This window comes from Hippopotamus amphibius, chromosome 3 (assembly GCF_030028045.1).
Source record: "Hippopotamus amphibius kiboko isolate mHipAmp2 chromosome 3, mHipAmp2.hap2, whole genome shotgun sequence".
Classification (NCBI taxonomy): domain Eukaryota; kingdom Metazoa; phylum Chordata; class Mammalia; order Artiodactyla; family Hippopotamidae; genus Hippopotamus; species Hippopotamus amphibius.
Genome location: NC_080188.1, coordinates 71,176,251 through 71,196,708, shown reverse-complemented (window position 1 = coordinate 71,196,708; position 20,458 = coordinate 71,176,251). Strand labels below are relative to the sequence as shown.

Below are 20,458 nucleotides of genomic sequence, written 5' to 3'. Positions count from 1 at the left end.
GCACACAACTATTGAGCCCATGTGCTGCAACTACTGAAGCCCACATCCCTAGAGCCCATGCTCCGCAACGAGAGAAGCCACCACGATGAGGAGCCTGCACACCACAGTGAAGAGTAGCCCCCACTCGCCGCAACTAGAGAAAGCCCGTGTGCAGCAACGAAGATGCAGTGCAGCCAATAAACAAACAAAATAAATAAATTTAAAAAAAATAGAAAAGAAGATCAGTGGTTGCCAAGGATTGAGAGGTGGATGAATAGGTAGAGCACAGAGAATTTTTAGGGTAGTGAAACTACTCTAATAACCAAATGATGGATATATGCCATTATACATGTGCCCAAACTCATAGAATGTACAACACTGTGAGCGAACCTTAAGGTGAACGGTGGACTTTGGGTGATTATGAGGTGTCAGTATAGGTTCATCGATTGTAACAAATGTATCACTGTGGTGGGTGATGTTGATAATGGGGGTAGATATTCATGTGTGGAGTCAGGGGGTAATCTTTGTACCTTTGCCTGAATTTTGCTATGAACCTTAAACTGCTCTAAAAAACTTGTCTTTATTGAAAAAAACAACTTTGAAATAAAGAAAAGTGTTAACTGATGTGTAATATGTAATGTTTTGCTTGGTAAGTGCATATTTGGGTTCGTATATGAAATATTTTGCTAATTTTAATATCTTTAGAGTTGAAATTTATCCTTTTTTAACTTGATAACTGTTTAAAACTAAAGAATCAAAGTAAAACATGACATCAGTGATATATTTAGTAGTGGCAGATATTAAAAAACCCCAAAGTACCTTGGAATTCTTTTTGATTGCACTCCAGATGCTTCATACAGAGAGCAAGTGTGTGAGTTAATCAGAGATGTCCATGGAGAAGGTGGCAGAATTGAAATAAAGAAGTCATTCTTTTATTTCTGGAAAGACTGCCTCTGTACTCACAGAAGATATCTTGAAACAACTGGATGATTGTTTTACAAACCTCTGTTGTGGTTAGCTCTATAAGAGTGCTGCATATGTGGCCAGTATTCAGAGTGGAGTTCATACATAAATCAAAAAGATTAATCCAAAATTTTATTTCCGCCTCCTGGAAATCATTCTTTGAACCTTGCGGAATTTGCTCTTTTGGAAACATTTCTTCATGTGTGATGTTTTCTGGAAATTCGGAAAAATTTTATTCATTCTTTTTAATCTCACCTCATCATTGGAAAAAGCTGCAGAAAGTCTTTCCTAGACAAAAGGAATGCTCATTATGAAGCTAGGGCACCATAAAGCTAAATTTTGAAAAGTTAATCTCAAGCTTGAAGTCCTACGTGAGCCAAAGAAAATGTGGACATGTGTGAATCAGCTCAGATTTTGTTCTCTGCTAGTGTGGCTTTTCTTTTCTGAATTCTTTTTTTTTCCCCTCTCCTTAGTGTAGGATTTTAGATGAGGTTAATCAGATACAAATATATATGCTTTGAACAATGTACAGTGAAGTTCCAAGCTTTTAAAACTCTTCTTTGAAGATAAGTGCATAGAAATTTTGAAGGCTATTTATTTTGGGGGAAAAAAAAAGTAAGGAAATGGACATTTACATTGGGAAAAAAAAAGAATAAAAATTTGAAGAAGAGTGCCAGAAGAAACAGGAGATAGTGATCTTACATTGCCTGAAGAAAACAAAATAGCAATGTTGAATGCACCAAACATTTTCGCCAAGAATTGGAGATTTGTTCTAAAGCAATGGATCAAATATCTGTGTTCACTATCATTCAGCCATTTTCTCTGATTCTGCAGAAGGAATACTTGAGAAGTGGAAATTTTTTGAACGCAGAGGCATTTGTAAGCAGTTTGGATGGATCTCAAGGAAACAGACATGAATACTGCTGCACTTTTGGAATTTAATGTGGAGTAGAATTTTTATGCATCTCTGCCAAACTTATTTTTATGTCTAATACTTTCCCAAAATATTGTATATCTTTGGCTTCATTTAAAGAACATTTCTAAATTAAAATTAATAAAAGGTGTTTTTTTCACCAGTTATTCAAGGATAGATTGACAAATCTGGCTGTATTCTTTATAGAGCAGGTACATGTAAAGAAGATCAGTTTTGACAAGGTTCTTGACATTTTTAGATGTTAGGGCTCAAAATAGCAAATATTATTATCTATTACTATAATAAACCAATATGTAGATATGTTAGTTCCTTTTTAAAAAAAAATTAATATAATCAAATTCATGAATCCAGTACTTTCTCCCTTTTTACACTGTAATATTTATTTTACTTAAAGAATGGTGTGATTATTCACATAGAGTTAAATACAAGAGACCTTTCAGTGTCTGCATTTTTTCTGGCCATTATCATTATTCATTTTATTTCATTATTATTACTGAAAATAATTTTGTCATATAGAAGAGGGATATGTTAAAAAAAAGTGACCCTATCTAGTGTCAGATACATGAAATACACATCTGGCTACAAAGATATCAGATAACTATGCTGATATAAACTGTGATCTGTTAACTTCTGGTTGTGCTGCTGTCTGCAAATTTCTAGGTCACAGCAAGGAGAGGCTCTTGTGTGTCTTCCTGCTCAGGTCTGTTTGAGGAGAGCTCTTTGTGAAGATCCAGCACTGGTTTTCTCAATATTTCTGCACGTTAGAGGACTTTCAGAGCAGATAGAAATGTGGGGTTTGGTTGTCTCTAAAAATGCATGACAGTAGAGATGAAATTGCTTTAGAAAGTGTACTTTGGAAATGCATGAGAATTATTTGAAAAATATTTCAGTTAACACTTGCCAATGTTTAGAAATATGTTGTTTTTTTAAAAAGAAGGAATTTATTCTTTTGAAAATCTAGTAATACTATGACAGCTTTTTAAGTATTTGATTACAGACAGCTGAGAAGTAATACTCAGTTTATGAATCAGTGCTTCATTAAATCATCTGTTTGGTCTGCCAGAGAAGGAAATCTGAGAAGCATCCGTCATAAACCTCTTACGCCCTTAGGTTAAGATATTCCTAACTCTTGTCTAAAAAATGTGGTCAGCTATCCTGTACTTTTAAAGTTAATCCTTCTATTTTAAAAATGAAATCATGAAGCTAATTTAAAAAGTTATTTAGTGAGTTGTTACTAGAACCTTCAACATTAGATAGAAAAGTTTGGAAATTAAAAATTTTAAAAATTCAAACTGCTTGACTTACACATTTAAGTCCTTAGATATTTACACCCTTTTCTACTTTTAGACAATAACTTACTTTGTTGACCTGTTTAAAATATTTTTGATCTTGTAAGGAGATGGTATAGTCACTCTGATTATAAATGTCTTACTCCAGGGGTCTTTTCAAAAATCTTTTCTCAGAGCCCATTATTTTCTCTGAGGTAAAATACTTGCTGTAGAAGAAGGCTTTTTATGTTACCTGTTGAGATTGCCAGAGGACATGATTTTACTGACACTAATCATAGACCGACCAGCCTTTAACCTCTCAAAGAATGTGCAGAGGGCAAGGGGCCTGGTAATTACTGCCTCCTCTCTGAGGCACTGTCAGGTGGCTTAGGGTTTACTTTGACTGGGGTCATAAAATTGTTATTGTAGGAATTGGGAGGTAGGGATAGCTGTCTTTTCATGAGAAAATTTGCACAGAAATGAAAAAATATGTTAGAGGATGTGTTTTATTGTTAATACTATTTGTAGCATTAATAGATACAAAGAAATGAGATCTATTTCCTAGATTAGTGATTCAAAATTTTCTAGACTCAACTGCTTTGTATTCTTAAAAATTATTGAGGACCCTAAAGTGCTTTTGTTTTGGGTAAATATTAGAGCAGAAGTTTAAAATATTTATTTTTTCATTTCAAGTCATGATGATAAATCCATGACATGTTAATCTATGTAATTTTATTAAAAGTAAATATATTTATAAAATAAAAATTTTGTGAGAGTAATGATTGTTTTACATGTCTAATGTCTTGCTTAATAGTAGACAGCTGGATTGTCATTTTCTTCTGCTTTCAATTAATTTGCAACATATTGTTTTCGTTGAAATATATGAAGAAATTCTGGCCTCACACAGATACATAGTTGGAAGGGAGAGGAGTATTTTAATAGCCTTATCAGGTAATTGTGGATACTTTTTGGTACTGCACTATAATTTGAATGGTAGTTTCTTAAAGGTTAGTTGCATTGTGGAATCTGAAACCATTTTGATGAACTGTTTATACTGTGCTACATTAAAATCTATTGGTATATCTTGCACTTGTAATGGATCTTTTTTTAAATTGAAGAGTATAGTTCATTTACAATGTTGTGTTAATTTCTGCTGTACAGCAAAGTGATTTGGTTATACATATATATATATATACTTTATATTTTAATATTCTTTTCCATTATAGTTTATCATAGCATATTGACTATAATTCCCTGTACTGTTCAGTAGGACCTTATTTATCCATTCTATACATACTAGTTTGCATCTGCTAATCACAAACTCCCACTCCATCTCTTCACCCTCCCCGAGCAACCACTCCTGTTCTCTATGTCTGGCTGAGTCTTTTTCTGTTTCATAGATAAGTTCATTTGTATCACATTTTAGATTCCACATATAAGTGATATCATATAGTATTTGTCTTTCTCTTTCTGACTTTCTTCACTTAGTATGATAATCTCTAGGTCCATCCATGTCACTACAAATGGGCATTAGTTTGTTTTTTTATGGCCAAGTAGTATTCCATTTTATATATGTATCACATCTTCTTTATCCATGCATCTGTTGATGGACATTTAAGTTGTTTCCATGTCTCGGCTATTGTGAATAGTGCTGTTATGAACATAGGGGTGCATGTATCTTTTTGAATTATAGTTGTGTCTGGATGTATGCCTAGGAGTAGGATTGCTGGATCATATGGCAACTCTATTTTTAGTTTTCAGAGGAAATGCCATACTGTTTTCTATAGTGGCTGCACAATTTACATTCTCACCAACAGTGCAAGAGGTTGGTGCGACACCCTCTCCAGCATTTGTTGTTCGTAGACTTTTTAATGATGGCCATTCTGACCTGTGTGAGCTGGTATATCATTGTAGTTTTGATTTGCATTTCTGTAATAGTTAGTAATGCTGAACATCTTTTCATGTTCCTGTTGGCCACCTGTGTGTCTTCTTTGGAAAATGACTATTTAAGTCTTTTGCCCATCTTTCAATTGGGTTATTTGTTTTGTTTTGTTTTGTTTTGTTTTGTTTTGATATTGAGCCACATGAGCTGTTTGTAAATTTTGGAGAGTAATCCTTTGTCAGTTGCATCATTTGCAAATATTTTCTCACAGTCTGTAGGTTGTCTTTTCATTTTGTTTATGGTTTCCTTTGCTGTGCAAAAGCTTGTAAGTTTGATTAGGTCCCATTTGTTTAGTTTTGCTTTTATTTCTATTGCCTTGGAAGACTTACCTAAGAAAACATTGGTATGATTTATGTCACAGAATGTTTTGCCTGTTCTCTCTTTTAGGAGTTTTATGGTGTCATGTCTTATATTTAAGTCTTTAAGCCATTTTGAGTTTATTTTTGTGTATGGTGTGAGACTGTTCTCTTTGTAATGGGTCTTTTATCCATGTATGATATTGTAAGATAATGAATTGGTTATTTGAAAAATGTTGGTGTCTGGAGATTTTTAAATGTTTCCAAATGTTAAGCCCCTTCAGTATATAAAGTCACATTCAAATTTGTTAACATATCCATTGATGACTTCTGAAATGTTTTTAAGTATTGGGACGCTCTCAAGCTCATGGTAGTGGGTACAAGTTTTCCTAAATCCTAATTTTTAACTGTTACTTGCCTTGAGGTGACAAGGCTCGCTTCAGTCATTTTCAAGAAAATGTCTACCAAGTCACCAAGTCTGAATAACCATGGTTTGTCTGACAGTTCTCTCAAGTTAAAATAAAGTTTTATGAGCCAGATGGCTAATTCAGCTTTCAACTCAAACTGTGGCCCAGATGCTTTTCATCAAAACATTCATCACTCATGATACTTTATTCATAGTTAACCGTTTCATCATTTCATCACACAGTCTATTACAATGATGTGTACTCAAGGTTGGAATTTAATAGAATTAATAATTTTTATTGCTTTTTCAAGAACATCCTTAAGTGAAACTGGCTCCCCCTCACCCCCCAATAATGCGTGAAGGTGAAGGACACAATGACTGCTAGCACAGTTTGGAGCCACTACCTTGATTTCTGCCAAGGCAGCAGCAGTGTTACCTCAGTATTACTGAGAGAGTAAAACTCTCAGCTGCATGTGTGCTTCTCCAGCAAATGCAGTGTGATAACCAACCCTATGAGATGCTCTAGTAGCTTTGTCATTTCTAGTTTGAAAAACATAATAGGATGAAAAGCGATGTGTTACAATGTAATAAAGAATGTTAGCCTTTTGAAGAGCTTATCTGTCTAAGTTTAAAACATTCAGTTCCTTTTTCTTTATACTTTTGAATGATTGGTCTCAAAATGATACTACAACATAAATGGCACCATAAATATTATTTTTAAAATGTTCCATTGCATAAGATACAATAAGAGAAATTATTAACAGCTATGAAGTTGAGGGCAATATGGCTTTCATCATAATTATTTATAATTTCACCCAGTTTTTTTGGAGTAGATCCCTCCCTTCCTTGAGTCAGAAAACTCTAATATGTCAGTTTCATTATTTTCAGCACTTTTTTTTGGAAGGGGGGGCTGTGTTGGGTCTTCATTGCTGTGCGTGGGCTTTCTCTAGTTGTGGTGAGCGGGGGCTGTGGCTACTCTTTTTTTTTTTTAAGCTCTTTATTGGAATATAATTGCTTTCCACAGTATGGGTGCTCTGTTGCAGTGCATGGGCTTCTCAGTGCAGTGGCTTCTCTTGCTGCCGAGCACAGGCGTCTAGAGTGCAGGCTCAGTAGTTGTGACGCACGGACTTAGTTGCTCTGTGGCATATGGGATCTTCCTGGACCAAGTCAAACCCGTGTCCCCTGCATTGGCAGGTGGATTCTTAACCACTGCATCACCATGGAAGTCCCATATTTTCAGCACTTTTAAATGTAGACAGTTTGGTTGTAGGTGAGGATGTTAGTCTTCTAATCCCATTTTAAGACAACAATTTAAGACAAAAATTAGGGAAAATTATATTATAAATAAGTTTTCTTTTAAAATGAGATAAAATATTGTTTAACTATTTTAAACAATATTACAATATTAAAATTAAATTTAAATTAAAATTTTGTTTTTATTTGAAAACTTTATTACATGAAACAAGTTAACAAAAGAAACCTAGTACTTTTGTGTTTCTGTGTAAGTTGCAAGGAAAACTTTGGGATTCAAAATAAGAATTTATTGAACAGTAATGAGGCCACAGAGATTATAGGAGGAATAACCAGTGGCAGCTAGTAAAAGCACAGTAGTGTTGAAAACAAATTGAGTTAGTCTCTGAAAACATACCTCTTCATACGCTCAACCTCTGCTATAGAAGTAGAACACACCAGAATGCACAAGCACACATTCCATTAGCTGTCAGAATGATGATGTCATCATACATCATGTAGCTTCTGGAAAATTCCAATGTGCACTCAAAAGAGAGTGAGAGTGAAAAAGGCAAATAATGTTTTAGCTTTACTGTGAAAATAGTTTTGAGCTTGGGAACCCCCTTGAAAGGTTCCTAAGGATCTCACATGGTCCCCTGGCCACACTTAAAAACTGCTGTTCTAAATGTTTAAATCTACCATCAAGATGTTTTAAAAGTTCCCTCTGAAAATAACCGTACGTATTTTTTAACATTTTTGCATCCTAAAGCAGGTGTGGTAATTCCATGTCAAGATCCTCCTCATCCAGGCCTTGCTCTGTGTCTTCTCATGAAGTTAACTCTGATATCTTCTGTCATGTCATATTAATTAGGGCAAGAGTTAGAAAGTGGAAGAACAGTGGGCACTTTTATTACATGAAATAAGTTGATTTATTAATTATTTTTAACTAGAGAAGAAAAGCATAATCTTGGTTTCAAGACAAGGTTTTGTTGGTATAGAACTATGTCCCTCAATACTTGATCCAGTTTATGGCTGGAAAGAATGAATATTTGGATAAGAATGTCAGTCTTTTCTATCTAGGGTCTTGCTGCTCATTGTTTTTTGTTTTTGTTTTTTTTGTTTTCTCTCTCATTTTTTTAAGCTTTTTATTGGAATATAATTGCTTTACACTGTTGTGCCAGTTTTTGCTGTACAACAAAGTGAATCAGCTGTATTTATACATATATCCCCTCTTTCCTGCAACTCCTTCCCACCCTCGCTATCCCAGCCCTCTAAGTCATCATCAGTCATTGAGTTGATCTCCCTGTGTTATGCAGCAGCTTCCCACTAGCTATCTGTTTTACATTTGACAGTGTATATATGTCAGTGCTACTCTCTCATTTCGTCCCAGCTTCCCCTTTGCCCCCCACCCCGGGTCCTCAAGTCTGTTCACTACATCTGCATCTTTATTCTTGCCCTGTCACTGGGTTCATCAGTACCATTTTTTTTAGATTCCATATATATGAGTTGGCATGCGGTATTTGTTTTTCTCTTTCTGGCTTACTTCACTCTGTATGACAGACTCTAGGTCCATCCACCTCACTGCAAATAACTCATTTTTATGGCTGAGTAATATTCCATTGTATATCTGTGTCACCTCTTCTTTATCCATTCTTCTGTTGATGGGCATTTAGGTTGCTTCCGCATCCTGGCTATTGTAAATAGTGCTGCAATGAACATTGTGAGCTGGTCATTCTTAACTGTGGGGAAACCTGGCTGGACTGTTAGAGGGACAAAGTTCTCAGCTTCTTCTCACATAGCAATGATAATACTGAACTGTGTGCTTCCATCCTTTCTTCCAATTGGAACACCACTTACATCTCCAGTCTCCTTACCAGCGTTCTCTCAAACATTGAGTTTGATGTGATAATTAGTTAGGATTAAATTGCCCATCAAACAAAATGATTTTATAATAATGTGCTATTAAAATTGGAGAGTTGTTAAAATATGAGATACCTTGTGCTGTATTTCTTTGATTCTAAGATGCACATTTTGGCACATTTTAACAACACTGAAATGAGAATGTGTTTTGCAAAGATGCATCAGTTTAACTGGTGACGTTTTTCCCCCACTTTTGTGAAATAGTATCAGTTTTTGTTTTAATTTTGAGTTATCTCAAATATATTTCTTTTGACATAATTGCAAATGCCTACTTCGTGGGGAATACTACAGTATATTTCACTCTTTAATGGTTTCTGTGTTTTTCTTTTCAAAGAGAAATAACAGAATCTGGTAATTATTTATTTATATATATATTTTTCTAAAATGTGCACTTCCAGCAAAATGAAATAAAATATGCACTTCCACATTAAGTGCATCATAGAAGATAGAAAATTAACAGTAATTTATGTTCATGTAAACTGCTCAAAAATTTGCTTTTTAAAAAAAATATGTTTTTTTGCTTATTTTTTTAAGGCTATAGTAAACAATACAGTTTGGTTTTGGTATGTGCTTAGGTTTTACATTTGATATTCACTATGTAATTCTGTTAATAATAGGTTTATTTTAGGACAGTGGAACTTATAGAAGAGCCCATAAAAGGGTCACGTGGTCTGAGTTTCTACTTCAAAATTAATGGACTTCCCATATTTCTGAAAGGTTCGAATTGGATCCCTGCAGACTCATTCCAGGATCGAGTAACCTCTGCCTTGTAAGTTATCACCTTTTATTTCTTGTTCCTCAGTCCCACAGAGCTTAAGAGCTACTCATTTTAACTTTTTTTAGTTCCAGTGGAAGGAACCAAGAGGTAATATATAATTCTAGGATGATGGAATCTTTAGAATGGAAAAGATTTTAAAAGCATTTATTTCATTCTGATGAGCTATAGGTAGTCTTACAGCTAAACTATTTGAGACTACTGAAACTATCCAATTTTTATAAATTGTTTCTAGAGGAACAAGAAAATAACTAATGCATATTTTGGATAGTTAGTCTGTGGGCGGGGGAAAAGATGATTAAATTTGGGCTTTTTTTTTTTTGAAGAATACCTTAAGTTTTTCTTTTTTATGCTTAAAAAAAAGTGGGAACCCATATTTACCTTTTCATGCTAAGATATTTGCACATTCTTTCACTTTTACCTTAGTAAAAAGAACTAAAGAAATTTTAAAATTCAAAGTGTTTTTCTGAAGCTTTGAGACTAGAACTTTACAAGAAAATATTTCTTGATTGTGTTTATAAACTACTGTCTTTGTAATAGAGAAAATAAACACATTTAACTTATTTAAATGTACAAATATGCATTGACGTATATTATGTTTAGACTGTAGATGTGGTTGGTAACTAAACTCTAATTTTGCCAAAAGTTGTATAATACCCATTTTTTTTAAAGAACTTTTATTGACATACAATTGACATACAATAAACTGCATATATCCAAATGTATAGTATCCTTTTACTTCAAAATGTGTATGATGTTTTGAATTTCATATGAAAATGAAATCATTCTCCAGACACAGTGCAGATAATTTGCTGTCTCTTTTCCTTTTCAAATGCTCCTCTCTGCTCCCGGCAGGTATTGGCAGTGGCTGTACAGCACACCTGGGCCAGTTAGTAAACTTGCCCCTAGGTGTCTTTGCTGGGAGCACACTGTTCTTGTTCTGTGCTCATCCTGTTATTGGGCTTTTCCGTTCGTTTCTAGGCACTGTTCTGGAAATGGAGGGTATGTGCTCTCAAGGTGGCTGCAAACTTCTAGACTTACCTGAGGGTGTTGTGAATAGGAATTCAAAAAAAAAAAAAAAAAAAAACAGGAAGAAAATTTACTAGATAAAGGAGTAATGGACTGGAGGAATTGTAAAAAAAGGAGTGTGAGCTAGATACTAATATTCAAGATTTGTTTTTTATCTGACAATTTGAAATGGTTATATAAAATAAGCACATGCTTTCCAAGGTTTACAGTGTTTTATTCTGCAAGAATAACCTTAAGACAAAAATTTAATTTTAAAAATAGTGTAATAGCATGACTGAAAATTTAGAAGGCAGAGAAAAGATTTCACTTGTATTTTTTTCCAGGTTTGTTTATGTGGTTACAGTTAATGTGTATATGTAATTTTGTCTCACTTTCTTCACTTAGCAGTATATCCAAACCATCATGATTTTAAAATGTGTTCTTCTAACAGCGATTTGAAATGTGTTTATCAACCGCAATGTGTTTTTTTTTATTTTTATTTTTTTTAACATCCCTGAGGTTTCAGATTAGCATTTGTTTTTAAAATTTCTTCTGCAGGTTACGGCTCCTTTTGCAGTCTGTTGTAGATGCTAACATGAATGCTCTCCGGGTTTGGGGAGGAGGAATTTATGAGTGGGATGAATTCTATGAGCTCTGTGATGAACTAGGAATAATGGTGAGTAGCTGACAGCTCACCATTTTATTTGTTGATGTGTTACCATATCCTCAGTTTGACTTCCAATGTTCTGAGTGGGTGATATTGCCTATTCCTTTGTCTTTGTTGTTGTTGTTGTTGTTGAAGTATAGTTGATTTACAATGTTGTGCTAGTTTCAGGTGTACAGCAGAGTGATTCAGTTATACACATATATATATATTCTTTTTCAGATTCTTTTCCATTATGGTTTATTACAGGATATTGAATATAGTTCCCTGTGCTATACAGTAGGACCTTGTTTTTTATCTATTGATATTTTATATATAGTAGTTTGTATCTGCTAATCCCAAACTCCTAATTTATCCCGCCCCACCTACTTCCCCTTTGGTAACCATAAGTTTGTTTTATAAGTCTGTGTTTCTGTTTTGTAGATAAATTCATTTGTGTCATGTTTTAGATTCCACATACAAGTGATATCACAGCCCATGCCTTCTTTTCTCAGAGCCAGGAATGATGTTCCACTTTTTTTGCAAAGGAATAAATGGCATGTTGCAAACCCAGAGCCACAGTTGATAGTGGATATCGTAATTACTTAATTATTTTTAAATGATGGACATTCTACATATTGGTTATATCTAAGCATATATCTATATTTGCTTGTAATTTTCTTTATGACAGGATGGTAAGCATAAAAAAGAAAATAAAATATTAAAAAGTTTTAACTTTAAGGAGATCTAACAAGAAGGCCTAGAGAGAAGAAAAATGATAAAATTAAATTTTAAAAGGTATGCTTAATATTGTCATTAAGTACACTGAACATAGTTTGCATTGGTGAAGGTTAAGAGAAGGAAATATATCTTTTAGTTCTAGTATTACAGTTCTAAAATATAAAGCACTCTATAGAAGAGTAGTAATTTTAATAATGTTGATAATGCTGATGGTGATGATAATGTGACAATATTCTGTAATATTCCAGGCATTGTTCTCAGTGCTCTGCATCTATTATTTTATTTTAGCTTCATGCCCATCCTATGAGGTAGTTACTGTTGTTCTCTATCCCCATTTTACAGGTAGGGAAACTGACATGTGGAAAGGTTAACTAACTTGCCGAAACTCACTGTGGGTATATGGTGGAATTGAAGTTCTGACTCAGGCCAACAGATTTAGACTCTATGCTCTAAACCACTGCGTCATAATGGCCTCCCTAGCAATGCACTTAAGTGATTTCATCTCTTAACTGTCCATGTAGTAATACTTTTTGCCGTGAAAAGTTAATTCCTTTGTAAACAAAGCATGTTTCTTTTCTTTTTTTTAAATTTTACTTATTTATTTATTATTTTTTGGGGGGTACACCAAGTTCAATCAACTGTTTTTATACACATATCCCCGTATTCCCTCCCTTCCTTGACTCCCCCCGCCTCGAGTCCCCCCCTCCCTCCCTGCCCCACAAAGCATGTTTCTTAACAGTCTGGGCCTTCACTCAATATCAAACTCCTGGTGAAAATCAGAGTGAATTAGGAGTGAGGAGGGATTGGGAGAAAGCTTCTTACTGAATTTCATATTCCTCGCAACACAAGCACTGTTTCCTTATTTGAATTCCCCTTTCTTCTTTTCCTTTTCTGCCTACCTAACATTTTCTCTTCTCAGGTTTCCCTACCATTCTGGAGAGTCTGTGAGGCACTGGGAAAACAATACCTCATGCCTTGTGGTGCTCAAATGATCACACTCATAGGGCTAAGTTGATTTTTCATTTGCGTGAAAGTTCACGCCCAAAGTTCAGAGTGAAGAATTTCTTTCTGTGCAGTAAAATCTATGAAAGTGCTATATTGCCTTTTATTTGATTTGATAGGTATGGCAGGATTTTATGTTTGCCTGTGCGCTTTACCCGACTGATCAGGATTTCATGGATTCAGTGAGAGCAGAAGTTGCTCACCAGGTACGTCATTACCATTTCAAGAAGTAAAGGCTGACATTTTAGTTTTGCCTTTTGTTAAATCTCCCTTTGTTTCTTTCTTCTTTTTTAAAATTTCTTTAAAGTATAGTTGATTTACGTTGTTGTGTTTAATTTCTTCTTTTTCTTCTTGTTGTTCTCTTTACTAAATCCCGTGAAAAAAATCAGTCAGGTAATTGACTCCCTAGGCGATTCCACCCAGTCTTGACTTTAGCTCCGCATATTGGCTGATGACTGTCAGATTTATTCCTGGCCCTGACTTATCTGCCAAATTCCTGATTCTTATTATCCAGCTGCCTACTTGGTGCCTCCACTTGGAGATCTAATAGGAATCTCAAATGTAACATGTCCAAACCAAACTTCTGTTACCTTCCCCAGACTTGCTTTTCTTGCAGTTTTCCCCAGCCCAATAAATGGCAATGCCAGTCTTTGAATTTCTCAGGTCAAAGTTTTTAAGTGATTCTGGACTCCTTGATTTCTTTTACCTTCCACATATAAACACTTTTATATTTATAGATATATGAATGCAAAGAAGTGATTATATCCTAGCCCTGTCCACTGAAAAGGCCTAGAAACAGTGAGTAACCTAGTCATATTAAGCATCCTTATATTGAAATAATCATTGCCACTAAGAGAAGGATTCTTAGAGGAGAAATGGCTGACTCCAGGTCTGGGACGGGAAATATACTAGATGATCCTGAAATATTTTGGCATACAAATAACAAGGAAACTGTCAAAGATATGTTAAAAGAACTTTGATGACTCTGATCAACCAAAAGCCAGGCAATTTGAGATTCAGTAAGGATAAGAATGTCAGTGGATTGAAATCCATCAAGTGTATTAAAATCCATGAGTTCAAAATTAGAGTGTCTGGGACTTCCCTGGTGGCTCAGTGATTAAGAATCTGCCTGCCAATGCAGGGGACATGGGTTTGAGCCTTGGTCCGGAAAAATCCCACATGCTGCGGAGCAACTAAGCCCATGCGCCACAAGTTCTGAGTCCGCGTGCCTAGAACCTGTGCTCTGCAACAAGAGAAGCCACTGCGCGGAGAAGCCCTCACACCTCACTGAAGAGTAGCACCCACTCGTCGAAACTAGAGAAAGCCCATATGCAACAACAAAGACCCAATGCTGCCTGATTAAAAAAAAAATTAGTGTCTGTGAATGTATATTTGTGTGAAAAACCAAAATAAATGAAAAAAAATAGATTATTATAACATTCAAGATAGTGGTTACTTTTGGAAGGAAGGAGGGGCTATGAATAGAAAGGGGTACATGTGGGCTTCTGGGGTGGTTGGTAAAATTTTCTTTCTCAGTCCGGATGGTATTATGAGTGTGGTTGCCTTATAATAATTCACCATGTCATAATTTGTTTTCTGTATTTTTCCAAAGTTTCGAAAGTGAACATTGAATCATCCCTTGCTCAGAGCCCTCCAGATAAAATTAAAGATCCTCACCGAGCACTCTCCTACCTCTGCCTACCTCTCCAGCCTCAGCAAGCACCATTTCCCCTGTACTCCCTCTGCCCTGGAACACCTTCCCTATTATCCTCCCGTATGGACCACCTCACTCATTTTTTTCTGGCCCTTCTTTCTTGGGCATGATTCTCTGGGAAAAAGCTTTCTATGTCTGCAACTCTAACTAGGTCATTTTCCCTTTGTGACATACACCACACTTGAAATTACTTGTTCAATGGTTTGTCACTCCATCATCAAGATTGTAATCTCCCTGAGGCCTAGGGTATGTTCCTCCCTGTATATCCCTGTGATCTGGCTGTATTATTCATCAGATGTGTAGATGGATGGATGAATGAATAACTTCTAAAATATTAATTATAGTTATGTAGGTTGTAAACACATTTTATTTTTAATTTTCTTTCACACAAGTAAAATATATCTATGTGCTTTCAATTCTTTTATGTATTTTAAAGAAGAGAACTTTTTAGTGCAGAGTTTATTAACATTTAAAGTAAAGCTCACCAGAAACTTCTAGGTCAATTTGAAGGGTGTGTGTAGCACAGAGTCACTGAAGCGTTCTCTCTCTTCAGTATTTGTGTTTGTGTTTTCATCAGTACTGTAAACATGCCCGTCACAGTTGGTCACAGCCCTCACTTACCTGATGCAAATAAGGAAATACTGTTATAAGACTGGTTTAGAAAAAAACACGACTTTAATTTTTTTAATGAGATTTGTCTCTTTAAGATACCCTTAATGCCTCTATTTCATGTATGGGTTACTCAGCATATGGAATGGAGACCACAGAGAGAACATCAGCTGGGAGCCATCACGTAATCATCCGCACAGTGCAAGAGAAGCTATAAATACCAACGAGGTTATATTGCTAAAACATGTTCCAAAAGAATTTCTCTTGACCATTGACTCACTCTGCTGTTCACACAGGGATTTAATTGCCCTGTTCTGCTGGGCTGCATCTTCCAGTGTGTCAGAAGAACTGGATCCTTTCACCTTTGTGTAGGGCTGGCCAGCAGTGAGCCTCAACTCTTAGGGCAGGCAGGATTTTCAGATTCCCTAATTTCTTCTTCTGTGTTTAGGTATATTCAGTGACTTCCTTAACCTTCGTTGATCTCTTAACACATGACATTGATCGTTATTTCAGGTGACAGCCTCTTGATGTCCTAATCTTTTTTCCTTTAGAATATTCTGTGTATTTTTCTTTAACTCCCAGAGTGTCTCTGGTACTCACTTGCTTCCTAAAACCGTCTCTAACTGTCCTTGTGGTTTTCTGATCTTGGTGGAGACTGTGTGGGAACTTCAGTTCCTCTCTCAGCAGTAGTGTTTGTTCTGCCTCATTTGTTTCTTCACAAAAAACTCCAACCTGCTCTTGAGAAACTAACCCCTGTGATATAATGTCTCCTGCCTTTTGTATTTCTTAGAACCTTTTTGTGGCAAGTCAGATAATGATGAGGTTGATTTATTTTTCTCTTTTAATGAAAGGGATTATACTTTCTTCAGTTTTATGCAGAAGAGGAACCCTATTTTATCAATGGTTATAAAATCTAGATAAAAAGAATCATAGAGATTTCTTAAAGTGTCTTCCCACAAGTAACATTACTGCTCATTTTCTAATGAGTTTTCTGGCACATAAAAATACATGTGCAGAAAGGCAGTGGCTATGATTTTATGAATAATTATAGCTCTGAGCTTTTTTATGTTGAGAATTTGAAAATTATTTATGTTTTCTTCAATTTTAGATCAGGAGACTGAAATCTCATCCTTCTATCATCATATGGAGTGGAAATAATGAAAATGAAGCAGCACTGGTGATGAATTGGTTTGATACACAGCCCAGCCATCTGTCTACCTACATCAGTGATTATGTGACACTGTATGTGAAAAACATCCGAAGGATTGTCTTCGAAGTAAGTTCAGACATACCTCGGGGATATTGTAGGTTCGGTTCCAGATGCCACAGTAAAGAGAATATTGCAATAAAGCTAAATTTTTGGTTTCCCAGTGCATATAAAAGTTATGTTTATACTCTACTATAGTCTATTAAGTGTACAATAGCATTATGTTTTAAAAAACAATGTACATACCTTAATTTAAAAAATACTTCATTGGTAAAAAGTGCTAACCATCATCTGAACCTTCAGCGAATCATAATTTCTTTGCTGCTGGAACGGCGTGCCTCGATGTGGATGACTGCCGACTGATCAAGGTGGTGGTTGCTGAAGGTTGGGGTGGCTGTGGCAATTTCTTAAAATGAGACAACCACCAAGTTTGCCACATCAATTGACTCTTCCTTTTAGGAACCGTTTTTCTGTAGCATGCAAGGCTGTTTGATAGCATTTTGCCCACAGTAAAACTTCTTTCAAAATTGGAGTCAATCCTCTGAAACATTGTCATTGCTTTATCAACTAAATTTATGTGATATTCTAAATCCTTTGTCATCATTTCAGCAGTCTCTACGGCATCTTCACTGGAGTAGATTCCATCTCAAGAAACCCCTTTGTTTGCTCATCCGTAGGAAGCAACTCTTTATCTGTTCAGGTTTTATTGTGAGATTGAAACAATTCCATCACATCTTCAGGCTCCACTTCTAATTCTGGTTCTCATGCTATTTCCATCACATCTGCAGTTTCTTCCTCCACTGAAGTCTTGAACCCCTCAAGTCATCCATAAGGGCTGGAATCAGTTTCTTCCAAACTCCTGGGAATGTCGATATTTTGACCTCTTCCCATGAATCATGAATGTTCTTCATGGCATCTAGAATGGTGCATCCTTTCCGGAAGGTTTTCAATTGAATTTGCCCAGATCCATTAGAGGAATTTCTACCTATAGCTTTACAAAATGTATTTCTTAAATAATAACACTTAAAGTTGGAATTACTCCTTGATCCATGGCTGCAGAATGGATGTTGTGTTAGCAGGTATGAAAACATCATTAATCTTGTTGTACATGTCCATCAGAGCTCATGGGTGACTAGGTGTATTGTCAATGAACAGTCATGTTTTGAAAGGAATCTTTTTTTTTTTTCTGAGCAGTAGGTCTCAGCAGTGGGTTTAAAATATTCAGCAAACCAAGTTGTAAACAGTTGTGCTGTCATACAGGCTTTATTGTGCCGTTTATAGAGCACAGGTAGAGTAGATTGAGCATCATCCTTAAGGGTGCTCAGATTTTCAGAATGGTAAATGAACATTTGTTTCCACTTAAAGCTGCCAAATTCATTAGCCCCTAACAAGAGAGTCAGCTTGTCCTTTGAAGCTTTGAAGCCAGGCATTGACTTCTCTCAAGCTATGAAAATCCTAGATGGTGTCTTCTTCCAATAGAAGGCTGTTTCATATGCTGGAAGTCTGTTGTTTAGTGTAGCCACCTTTTAAAATTAGCTAGATCTTCTGGATAACTTGCTGCAGCTTCTGCATGAGCACTTGCTGCTTCACTTTGCACTTTGATGTTATGGAGATGGCTTCTTTCCTTCAATCTCATGAACCAAACTCTGCTAGCATCAAACTTTTCCTCTGCAGCTTCCTCACCTCTCTTAGCCTTTATAGAATTGAAGAGAGTTAGGGCCCTGCTCTGGATTAGGCTTTGGCTTAAGAGAGTTTGTGGCTGTTTTGATCTTCTATCCAGAATTTCTCCATATCAGCAATAAGGCTGTTTTGCTTTCTTATCATTCATGTGTTCACTGGAGTAGCACTTTTTATTTTCTTCAAGAACTTTTCCTTTTCATTCACAACTTGGCTAACTGTCTGGTGAAAGAGGCCTATTTTTTGGCCTGTCTTGGGTTTTGACATGCCTTCCTCACTAAGCTTAATCATTTCTAGCTTTTGATTTAAACGAGAGACGTGTACTCTTCCTTTCACTTGAACACGTAATTGGCGTAATTTCAATATTGTTGTGTCTCAGGGAACAGGAAGGCCTGGAGGGAGAATGGGGGAATGGTTAGTTAGTGGAGTGGTCAGGACACCCACAACACTTATGAAGTTTGCCATCTTATATGGGTAGAGTTCGTGGCGCCCCAAAACCATTACAATAATAACATCAGAGATCACTGATTACAGATCACCATAACATGTATAATAGTTTAAAAGTTTGAATTATTGCATAAATCACCAAAATGTGACACAGACACAAAATGAGCAAATGCTTTTGGAAAATGGCACCGATAGACTTGCCTGATGCAGGGTTACCAGAAACCTTCAGTTTGTAGTAAAAATTGTATGCTTGTCATGCTTTTTAATGAAGTAGAATTTAAGAATCTGTTTTAAAAACCAATCAGTTTGAATCTTGATATTGTATCATTTTAATGCAGAGTAGTCCATTATAATGCTGCAGCATATGAAAGGATTCATGAATTGTAGACTTCTTTGAGAATTACTGTGTCTGTGAAACCACACATACACCAATATTGTGCTTAGAATTGCAGGTTGCTATTGACTCTTTGGAGCCCATTCATAGATCCCCAAAGGCTGAGAATCTCTATATTAGATGATTTGTTAATATAGCACTTCTTTCTCCCCCCCTGCTTTTTTTAGTTCTTTAATATATTAGTATAGTGACTACTGTGAATTAATTTTCTAATGATAAACTAGTTATAACTTAAGCTCTATTTAGTTATAATGCCTTGTTCTTTTGCTCTGCTAGATTTGATTACTAAGATTTTGGTACAATTTAAAAATTTATATTCACAAGTGAAATTGGTGTGTGATAAAAATTGTAAACTCAGATGCGTAGAAGAGCCAAATTTGTTTTAAAAAATTGAATCAAGTAGAATAGATGAGGCTCACAAAGAGAGAAGAGGGGACTGTGGTAATAGGTGAATGGATGTTGGGTCTCATAACATTTATATTCAACATTAAAAAGTGCTATCTAAACATAATTATTTGGCAAGAAAGATTTGGCCCATAGAACCCAGCTTGTAGCATTTGGTGTGTATGTGCTTGTGCTCACCTCATAGAGTGAGTTAGGGGCCTTTTCCTTTTTAATGTCTAGGAACAATGTAAATAAAATAGAGATTTTTGGTTTTATTGAGACAGATTCACCCATGTAACAGTCTGGGCCCAGTGACTTTGAGGGGCATAGAATTTATTTTAATTTATTTTTTATTGAAGTATAGCTGATTTACAGTGTATTAATTTCTGCTGTACAGCAAAGTGATTCAGTTATACATATGTATACATTCCTTTTTTTTAATATTTTCCATCATGGTTTATCATAGGATGTTGAATATTGTTCCCTGTGCTATACAGTAGGACCTTGTTGTTTATCCATCCTGTATATAATATTTTACCTCTGCTAACCCCAAACTCCCAGTCCTTCCCTCCCCCACCCCCCTTCCCCTTGGCAACCACAAGTCTGTTCTCTATGTCTGTGATTCTGTCTGTTTCATAGATAGGTTCATTTGTGTTATATTTTAGATTCCACATTTAAGTGATATCATATGGTATTTGTCTCTCTCTTTCTGACTTACTTCACTTAGTATGATAATCTCTGGTTGTATCCGTGTTTCTGCAAATGGCATTATTTCCTTCCTTTTTAATGGCTGAATAGTATTCCATTATATATATATATACACCACATCTTCTTTATCCATTCATCTGTTGATGGACATTTAGGTTGTCTCCATGTCTTGGCTATAGGGTTGCATGTATCTTTTTGAATTATAGTTTTG

The 20,458-nt window shown here is 35.6% G+C and overlaps 1 protein-coding gene and 1 pseudogene across 4 annotated transcripts in view; one reads left to right on the top strand and one right to left on the bottom strand.

Moving 5' to 3' along the window:
* Positions 1–20,458, top strand: part of MANBA (mannosidase beta) — a 143,886-nt gene that overhangs the window by 39,619 nt on the left and 83,809 nt on the right. For all 4 annotated transcript variants that reach the window (XM_057728530.1, XM_057728531.1, XM_057728528.1 and 1 more), the window contains exons 8-11: positions 9,556–9,707; positions 11,280–11,397; positions 13,227–13,313; positions 16,539–16,706. In XM_057728530.1, coding sequence (XP_057584513.1) covers positions 9,556–9,707; positions 11,280–11,397; positions 13,227–13,313; positions 16,539–16,706 — 525 coding nt within the window. The remainder of the gene's footprint in view (positions 1–9,555; positions 9,708–11,279; positions 11,398–13,226; positions 13,314–16,538; positions 16,707–20,458) is intronic.
* Positions 16,918–19,742, bottom strand: LOC130847978 (tigger transposable element-derived protein 1-like; annotated as a pseudogene).